Source organism: Orycteropus afer, unplaced genomic scaffold (genome assembly GCF_000298275.1).
Source record: "Orycteropus afer afer isolate SDZICR_OR568_19922 unplaced genomic scaffold, OryAfe1.0 scaffold00296, whole genome shotgun sequence".
Lineage (NCBI taxonomy): Eukaryota > Metazoa > Chordata > Mammalia > Tubulidentata > Orycteropodidae > Orycteropus > Orycteropus afer.
Window position 1 is genome coordinate 1159123 of NW_006921883.1, and position 10380 is coordinate 1169502.

At 38.6% G+C, this 10380-nt stretch overlaps 1 protein-coding gene across 1 annotated transcript in view; it reads left to right on the forward strand.

Moving 5' to 3' along the window:
• Positions 1-3544: 3544 nt before the first annotated feature.
• ITGA1 (integrin subunit alpha 1) overlaps positions 3545-10380 on the forward strand; it is a 186460-nt gene continuing 179624 nt past the window's right edge. Inside the window, exons 1-3 of the mRNA XM_007951538.1 lie at positions 3545-3663; positions 8937-8989; positions 9075-9195. Coding sequence (XP_007949729.1) covers positions 3545-3663; positions 8937-8989; positions 9075-9195 — 293 coding nt within the window. The remainder of the gene's footprint in view (positions 3664-8936; positions 8990-9074; positions 9196-10380) is intronic.

The window sequence follows — 10380 nt, forward strand, 5'->3', positions numbered from 1 at the left end:
ATTAAAATGTTTTTCTTCCAATTCCTTAGAATGCTTCCAAGGTGAATCTATATTATCTGAATTTAAGGAGAAACAAAGTAAATCTGGAGTTACAGAAAATGCCCAATGTATCACATTGTTGGTTATGTTCTTGTTGTTAGGTGCCATTGAGTCAGCTCCAATTCATAGTGACCTTGTGCACAACAGAATGAAACAATAGTGGCCTGGTCCTGGGCCATCCTCACAGTCCTGGCTATGCTTTAGCCCATCGTTGCAGCCACTGTGTCAATCCATCTTATTGAGGATCTTCCCCTTTTTCACTGACCCTCCACTTTACCAAGCATGATATCTTTCTCTAGGGAATGGTCCCATCTGGTAAAATGACCAAAGTAGGTGAGACTAAGTCTGGCCATTCTCGTTTCCAAGGAGCATTCTGGCTGCACTTCTTTCAGCACAGATTTGTTCATTCTTCTGGCAGTCCATGGTATTTTCAATATTCTTTGCCAATAGCACAATTCAAAAGCACCAACTTTTCTTTGGTTTCCTATTCATTGTGTAGCTTTCACATGCATATATGGTTATAGTGAGCATATAGTTATTTAGGAGTTTATATCCATTTGATTGGGGGAGGGGGGAATGAATTCTTTCCACCAGGAAGCTTTGGCACATGAAGAGGTAAGAGCTGTCCAAGGTGTCTCAGCATTCAGGTTTGGGGAGTGTTTGGTGCTGTGTAGTCTTCCATAGAGGTCATGTTGCCTGTGGGTGCTATCTGATTCTCAATGGACTCAACACCACAACTCCACTGATATAGCCTTAATATACTCAAAAGAGTCATTGCAGGCTTATCTTATACTTGGAATAGGCTTGTAATTCTTGAAGTAGGTTAGAAGAGAGGAGATGATCATTAGAGTGAAAGAAAGCTCCTCTTGTTATTGGCTTAGATCTTGGTGGTATCTTAAATATGCACTCACCTCTTGAGGAACTGAGATGGGAATCCAAGGGCCACAATACCATTGTTAGGGATATTTTTGCGAGACAGATTTTACCTGTACCTGTACTCCTTCCCTTTGGCCAGCTCTTCCACTTGGAAGACCTAAAGCCCTAGCCTCAGATTTTCTTCAGCTGTCATTGCAGCCAGGTTTAGAAACAGGAAACTTGCTATGGAAATGAGAAAGTGCACCTGCCTGCCTCTCAGATGTAACACATCTGCTTCACTTTTCAAGATATAAATTGTTGTCAGATGGGAGGAAATCCTCTTCTAAAAGAAAACTCACCTGCCAGATGGTAAACTGACTCACTGAATTTCATCTATACATAATACATATAACCAATATTTAGATTTGTGAGCATGTTTCGAATATGACAAGCTGAGACTTATATAGGTTAAATCATTTGCTTTTTGTTCCAGCTAGGCTGTAAGCTTTATAAGAGTAGGAGCATTTTCTTTTCTTTTCTTTCTTTATTTATATTTAAATTGTGGTACTGATAAAGAGGCAAGGAAGCCACATCTTCTGACCTCCTCTAACTACACAAGAGGAAGACAGAATCACCATCAGTAGCCCAAGGCCTATCCCTGTGAGCCCAGACATGCTGCCTCCCTCTAGCCCTTTATCCAATCCTGACACCAAGCGTTCCTCCCACAGCACTTACCTCCTCTCTGCTGGGTTCAATAATTCCCTACAGTGGCCGCACAGAACTCACAGATTATGGGGTTATTTAGGGAAGAAACAGGCTACAACTCAAGTTCAGAAATGTACTCAGTCTCTCACAGCCCACCATCTCTCAGATGACAGTCTCTCTCAGTCTCTCTCAACAGTGCATGTCTCTCTCATCTCTCAGCAGCATGTCTCTCATGTCTCTCAGGAGCACGGTTCTCTCAGCAGCATGTCTTTCTCAGCCAGCAGTCAGAGAGACTTCTGCCTCTAGAAGGGCTCCTTTTGAGCCTGGCAGAGTGACCACTAACCAACCTCAACTTCAGAATTCTATATACCTGAGAGCATGAACTTCCCAGAAGATTGCTTCATGCTGGTTCAGCAGAAATACCCCAGGTGGATCACTTTAGCAATCAAGAGCTACTCTGTTGCTCATGGCAAATTCCACCATGGAGTTTACAAAGACTTTGTCTAGAAAAGGCACACTATGTAATTTACTACACCACAGGTACATGTATGTAACAAAACATTTGCCATTTCAAAATTCATCACACGTACAACTCAGTAGACATTAATTGTGTTCATCATGTTATGCAACCTTTACCAGAGCAGTATCTTTTTATGACTGTATTTCCAGGGTCTTGTATATATCTAACATTAATTAAGACTTGGTTAACATTTGTGGAGTAGTTAAACAACTAAGAACAACTGTAGAAGTAGTGCAAGTAAAATGGCTAGGTTTAAACTATGTCTTCAAAGTCCACCATCTTTCTATACCACCAAGAAATTTTCTTTAAATAACATTAATTCATTGTAAAAATGCAAATATTATTATTTCCTGTCTTGCTTTGTGTCATTTCATTCTTTACTTAAAAATAATGTTCATTTCATTTCCAAATTTCATGTTATTTCTAGATTTTGTAAACTTATGTTGGGAGTTACTGAAAGAAAGTCAGTAGCATTTTAATATGTCTCCTTTGTCACCATTTATTTGATAGTAAACCTTGCCTTGAGCTTGAAACTTATATTATTCAGAATTTGACTCAAAATTAAATACTTCAATGTGGATGTTACTAGATCAGAATTTTTGCCTCTCCCTGTCATAGACAGACTTTCTTCATTTAGGAGCCAAACAATCAAGCAGGCTGCAGTGACTCCTTCTGGAACTCAGAAGAGTGTGGAGGAGGCAGGCTTCCCTTCAGTCAGAGCATCTATGTCCTCTGGACATGCCCAGATGTCCCTCTTCACCTTTCCTATGTTGCTCTACCCTCAAATATTCCAAAGCCACGAAATGATAAAGAGTTCTCATGGACGCATTGAGGGTGTGTTAAGCTGGGTTATTATTATTATTAATCTAACAGGCTTAATAGCACTGTAGTCAAAAAAGGTATAAGATTTGACCTAAAAAAATCAGTGTTTAAATCCAGCCTCTGCCACTAATTCAGCCTAATCTTGGACAAATCACTTAAACATTCTGAGCTTCAGTTTCTTTATCCACAGAAAGAGGACAATGCCCGCCTCCCTGTCTAGCCCCCAGTGTATTGAATAGCTCAATGTGATGACATATTTATAGAAAATGTGGGCAGCAAAGTCCTACAGAGCCATAGTGTAATTCTCTCTTTTTCCTTCTCTCTTCTCTCATTATCTTATGCATCAAATTCCATCTTGGGATAAATTGCACAAGATGATCTCTTTCACCAGGGACCTTCCTCTTCTGTTTTTAGATCTAGCATATATAGCTGTTTTTGAAGAGAAGCATGACTTTTCATTTCCATGTAAACACATACGTTTTAGCTGAAGTCCCTTATGAAGCTTGATCTGGAGCTTTGTGTTCATACCCTTCCCCATCACGTCCAGCATCCTTCCCCATCCATCTCCACTATAGAAGAGCCTTCTCTGCAAGTTTTCGCATAATGACTATGTCTCAGGAATCACCTGGGCTGAGAAGTGAGCTCTCTCCTAAACCTATCCTCATCACATGTTCACTCACCTTTTTCAGTTTTGGGGCTAAAAATATAAAAATAGAATTAATGTGAGTGGTGGTTAATACTGGGGATTTTGGAATCTTTTGGAAACATGGGCAAATGGCTCAGTGACCCTGAGCCACCTTCTCCTCATCTGTACGATCATAATGATATTTGATTTGGAGTTGTTGGTAGATTAAATGAGATGAAGGGTGTAAGGAATAACACATATTACAATCAACCCACCTTCGTATCCACAGGTTCCACATCCATGTATACAACCAACCACAGATTGAAAATATTAGGGGGAGGGGAAGGATGCATATGCATTTAAATGGTCAAAGCAGTCCCTCAAAGACTAAGAGGGAGCAAAGTGCTATTCACATAGCATTTACTTTGTATTAGATCTTATAAGTAATCTACACCACCACCACCCATTGCCCTCGAGTCAGATCTGACTCATAGCGACCCCTCCTTGGGTTTCCGAGGCAGTATCACTACGGAAGTAGATTGCCCAACCTTCCTTCTGAGGAGTGGCTGGTGGGTTTGAAGCGCCAGCCTTCTAGTTAGCAGTCAAATGCCTTACGCATTACACCACCAGAGCTCCCAATAATCTAGAAATGATTTAAACTATGTGGGAATACGTGCATAGATTATACACAAACACTATGCTGTTTTATATAAGGGACTTGAACATCCATGGATTTTGGTAACCATGGAGGATCCTAGAATCAATCTCCTACAGACACCGAGAGATGACTGTAAATATATAATATACTTGTAAGTATATAATATACTTGTCATTATTAAGGAAAAACAATACAAAAAAAAAAAAAAAAAAAAAAAAAACCTCTTTGCTGTTGTGATGCAATATCACTACAGAAGTAGATTGCCCAACCTTCCTTCCGAGGAGTGACTGGTGAGTTTGAACCTCCAGCTTTCTGGTTAGCAGTCAAGTGCCATAGACACTATGCCACCAAAGCTCCCTTGTTGGTGTTAGTTGCTGTTGAATTGATTCCAACTCATAGCAGGCCCATGTATGCAGAATGGAAGGCAGCAGATTTCTACAGCAGGGTTTCCCAACCTTGGCCACTTCTGAGGTATTTCTAGGTGGGTTTGAACCACCAACTTTTTGGTTAGTAGTCCAGTGCTTAGCCATTACACCATCCCAGGACTCCTTTGCTGATACACGTGAAATTAGAGTTTACTTTTGACATCTGACTGTTGTCTATATTTTATTTCTGTTATTTTCAATATTTCCTCAATCTTACTCTTAAGCCACCTCAGTCTGTTTGCCGCTTTCATTTTCGTTTATGGCTTGGGTTGAGAATAATTATGATTTTGTTTTACTTCTGGTACATAAAGTTCCAGGGCAATTTAATACAACAAAACGAACATTGAACTAAAAGTTATGAAAGGTGCTTCACTGTTTATGCACTCCTTTAAATCAAAAGAACAAGATGTAAACTATTTTTGTGTGTCATCTCCTGTGCTTTAGGCTCCTTGGTGCCTCAGAAAACATGAAAGAAGCTGATGTACAATCACTTTTGGCAAATTGCCTGCAGAATTCTAAGGACAGGAGCTGAAAAAAAAAACCAAAAAAAAAAAAAAAACAAAAAAACATAGTACACACCCCCGGACATTCCACACAACATTCAGAATAAACAAATAGGCCTCAAAAGGAAAGCAAAAGTTCTTGGTCCTGTGTTGAGGGGTATTACAAATGGGCTCTGGTCGAACATATACTAAAAATGGTGAAATACTGGAAAAATCCTTCAAAAGGGGTGAAATTGACCATGATTGACAGGAATACCTTTTCCCCTTAGTCTAAGGAGAGTGAGTGCTTTTAAGTAATTGTTGCCTACACTAACATGGGAAAGAAGTACCATGTTGCAGACTTGTGCTTCTCCATCCTTAACAGGAATATGACTCCCCTGGGTAGCTTGTTGCCGCCTAGTCTCCTGGGCATGCAAACCTTTTGTGTTCAGCTGCTAACCTAAAAGATAGTGGTTTGAACCCACCCAGCAGTGCCCTTGAGGAAAGCACTTGTGATCTGCTCTGTAAATATTACAACCAAGACAACCCTATGGAGTTCCATTCTACTCTGTAACATATGGGGTCTCCATGAGTTGGATTTGACTCAACGACAGTAGGTTTTTCTTTTGTTTTGTTTTCCACTTTGAGTATCTCTGATGGCAAAGTTACCCAAGGCATTTGACTGCTAACCAGAAGACTAGAGGTTCAAACCCACCAGCCACTCCTCAGAAGGAAGATGGGGCAATCTGCTTCCATAGTGATACTGCCTCAGAAACCCAAGGAGGGGTCACTATAAGTTGGATCCGACTCAATGACAGTGAGTTTTTTTGAGTATCTTGTTAAACTGCAGATACTTATTCAGTAGATTTGGGTGGGCCCGAGATCACAAGTTCCCACAAGATATGAATGTTTCCGGCCTTTGGGCCACAGTTGATTTTCAGTTACCTTCTTCAACAAAATAATAGATGTTTTTGTTCTGATCTTTATCTATAGGACAGTGATTCTCAGCTGGATGTGATTTTGACCCTAGAGGAAATCTGGCAATGTCTGGAGACATTTTGCTTGTCACAACTCAGGGGGTTGCTACTGTCATCTAATGGATAGTGTCCAGGGATGCTTGCTAAACATGCTAAAATGCACAAGACAATACCAATAACAAAAGAATTTTTTTACCTAAAATGTTAATAGTGCCATGGTTAGAAAACCCTACTGTAGAAGTTCCATTTTATGCATTTGTCATATCAAAAATAGTCTGTTGATCCTCGTCCAGGGCCAAGGGGAATGAAGAAAACCAGAAATTCATGGAAACAATCAATCCTAGCAACTGGTACACTATCCAATCTCAGCATACATGACTGTGGGACCAGAAGAAATAGATGGTGTTCGACTACTACTGTCAACCACTTGGAAGAGGATCTTAGTAGGAGATCCTGGATAGACAGGGGGAACAATGTGGAAGAAAACACAAAATCATTTGGAAAAAAAAAAAAGCGGGGAACAGGTTTCCTGGCCCAATGGAGCCTGGTGGAACCACTGAGACTATGGCTCTAGCTGCCCTTCAGGTCTGGAATTGAACACACACCTGTAGCTTCCAGCCAAGCAGTAGACAGGCATACTAATTGAGCATTTACCTGAGATAGATACACTCCTTGGAGAGAACAAGCAAGAGAGAAAGAAGGGCTGCTCAGGCACAGGGAGACAGCTCAGGAGGTAGGAGTGCATGGAGGGATGGTCACAGGGAAGCGGTACCTATTGGGAGGAAGTGGGAGAGGAGATGTTGCGTTGTGCTAAATTGTGGTCAATGACATGAGACAAAGTGTATGTGATCTGCTGTATGGAAAGTGTATTTGCTCTGTAAATTTTCACCCAAATCACAATTAAAAAAAAAAAAAAGAGAAAAGTTAAAAAAAAAAAAGTCTATTGAAAGCACTCAATAGAAAATAAAACCTGAGAGAAAAGTGTTGGAGCGCGTACTATTTAGTTTTGAGTAGAGAGTGAGCAGTGTGTAAAACTGCCTTCAAATATATGAAAGGTTATTACATAGAAGATGGTAACCAGCTGTTCTCTATCACACTTGGAGAATGAACAGGAAATGTACATAAATGGCCCTGTGCTACCCAACTATTTTTCTTCTGTGTCAGCCATGCCACCTGGGCAAATCTCTATGATCTTTAAACCATATTTCTCTTGTCCTGTATCTTACTGCTTGCAGAAACCCTCCCAGATCCTTGGGACACATTTTTTTACCTGCTGCTATGTCACTCGTCTCTCTTCTTCTTATAAATCTAACTTGAAAATTTCCATCTCCAAAAAGTATTCCTTAACTAATGTGAAGTAGTTGCCAGTTCACTTTAATTATAACTGGCATATACTTCCTCCTTCAATGTGTTATCTTTCATTCTACGATAGGTTATTGTCCATCTGTGGGTGGGGAGCTGGGCTGATTTTGGCAAGGGATAAGAAGGATGAGTGAGAGTGTCTCCAGCTTTCAGACTCTTTCAATTTAAGAAGGAGTTTGCCATAGGCAACTAAAATGTAAGCAGTATATAATAATTATCTCCATGAGAAATTACAAAAATAAAAGAGTAAATTTTAAAATTTGACAATTATATCAGTCCCAAGTAAGGAAGCTGAAGGAAGGCTTTATAAATAGGTAGACATATATATCTTTTTTGTTTGTTTCCATGAATATTCTGCAAATTATGCATAATCCTTTATACCAAATAAGCACTTCATAATGTTACCCAATTCCAAAGATTATTAATCACAGCAGTCTGGATTAAGACTGAGTTTATGGACGAGTTCTACTTTGAAACCCATGGGGTCACCATGAGTCAGAATGTTCTCAACAGCAACAGGTTCACTTTAGTTTGGTTATGGTAGGTAGATAATGTTGAGAGACTGAATTTATTAAATCTACCAGAAGCTATTTCTTTACATCTAGCTAAGAGAATTTTACAGGATCCATGTGGCTTTATGGTGGTTTGAACAAAGGAAACATAATTTAATCATCTCTGAATGAATCTTATGATGCTCTGTGCTCTTCTGAAGAAGTGCTCTTTTGGGAAGAATTATTAGCAAGAAATACATTGGAACCTCACAAATAGACTCTAAAAAACATTACCAAAGATGGAATTTGGCACCATCTATTTGAGGCAATGATTCCAGAACCCAGTTAGGAAATAGTCTTGCTTGTAAAAGCTTTCTATTACCTGGACACTGAAGAAAGTGAGGAGAATTAACCCTCACTGAAAGTCTAGTATGTGCCAGGTATTGCATATGCCCTTTAGATGTATCTTCTGATTTATTCTCAGAAGAGAACTATGAGGTTATCACCACCAACATTGTAAGTAGGCTTCAGTGTATTAGTGTAAACTTCACTCACTACTTGATTCAGGGAGCATAGCAGAGTGACTCCCAGGCTGGCATAGGTAGCCCTCTCAGGGTGGAGGCAATCAGCTTGCCATTCCCTTTAGAAACAGGAGACAGTGTCCTCTGTCAATGCTTTAAATGATGATACTTGCATTCTGTATCATCAAAATGGAAAATGAAGCTCTTTACATTTAATTAGTGGCCATGGTATGTTGTAGGGCTCACTAGTGGAAAATTATCTGCAACTGAGTGAGTCATCCATGAGCATAAACCTCTGCCAACTCTTTCCCGCACATTCTGAAGTCTTTAGTTCTGGGAATGGTGCAGACACTAAATTATGGGATTTTGTTTGGATGTTAATTCTTGTATGCTTTGAAGCTATTGTGTTGTTTATTCAGTCAGTAGTAAACTTAATGTTAGGCTTTTCTTATAGTTCTCATTTTTTGGAGCATGACTGCTTTTATAACAAGATGACAGCTTTAAAGGGTAACCTTTAGGACACCTTCCATAATTCAAAACATGATATTCTTGCTTTACTCTGTGTAACTGGATTTTGTTTTCTCCCTTAAAGTTGTTCTAGGCGTCTGTGTATCATTCAACGTTGATGTGAAAAATTCAATGACTTTCAGTGGCCCAGTGGAGGACATGTTTGGATATTCTGTTCAACAATATGAAAATGAGGAAGGAAAGTGGTAAGTCAATGAGTTTTGCTGTTATTGTTTAGTTATAAGATAATGGAAAATATTATCAAGTGATAGTTTGTCTAATGAATGAGATTTCAACAGAATCAATCATTTATGGAAGAAAGGACAGTCAAATCACGTGGTAATAGAAACTGACTTAAAGTAAAAAAGAAAAAAAAAAAAAATTCCTTGCCCATATTGTTTAAAGGAATTGATTAGTCCTTTCTGTTGAAGCCTTATTTGACCTCAAGGAAGGCCTTTATCTAAAATAGTTATTGTTGAGTAATTATGTTGTTCTGGCAAGAGCTCTTTAATTGTTCCCATTTTAGAGTAGCTTGAACATGTTTGGCTGAAATTCAGCAGGAGTTGTTGAGAGGTACATGAGATGCCTTGAAAGAGTTACTATAACCTTCATAATATTGGGCTTATAATTTTGGTGCTTTACTGACCTACTGGGTTTGGTCTGAAGTTTATAATGGCCCTTATTAGACTTATTTTATACATTTTTTCAATGCTAATATAGATCAAATTTATTTTAGAAATTATTTTTAACATTTATCTAACTTGTTGAAAATTATACAAAATGGATATAGCTCTTTTCCTTTATATTAATTTTAGTAAGTGTGGTTCTTTTTTTCTTTCTTTTTTTTTTTATTATTTTTTTTTGGTAATCTGACCTTGTAGGAAAAACAAATCAAATGGGACTTAATTAAACTTTTCTTCCATTTAAAAACTTAAATGAAATGTATGAAACCTGGCTATTTTTCTATCAATGAAAATAATAAAATAATAAGCAAAAATGCTTTTATATCTATTTGGATAACGTGATCTGTCATGTCATTATAATTATTTCACAGATGAAAAGATGAATTTTTTTCATATTCCATTTCATCTTAAAAAAAAAAAAATCACACACCCACTGCTATCGAGTTGATTCCAACTCACAGTGACCCTATAGGACAGATTAGAACTGCCCTATAATGTTTCTGGCTGACTCAACGGCAAATAACAACAACAACATAATGTTTCCAAGGCTGTAAATCTTTATGGAAGCAGACTGCCTTGTCTTTCTCCTAAAATGTGGATGGTGGGTTCGAACTGCTAACTTTTTGGTTAGTAACCATTGAATGCCTTACCTACTATGCTACCAGAGCTCCTTGTTGTTGTTGTTGTTAAGTGCCGTCGAGTCGTTTC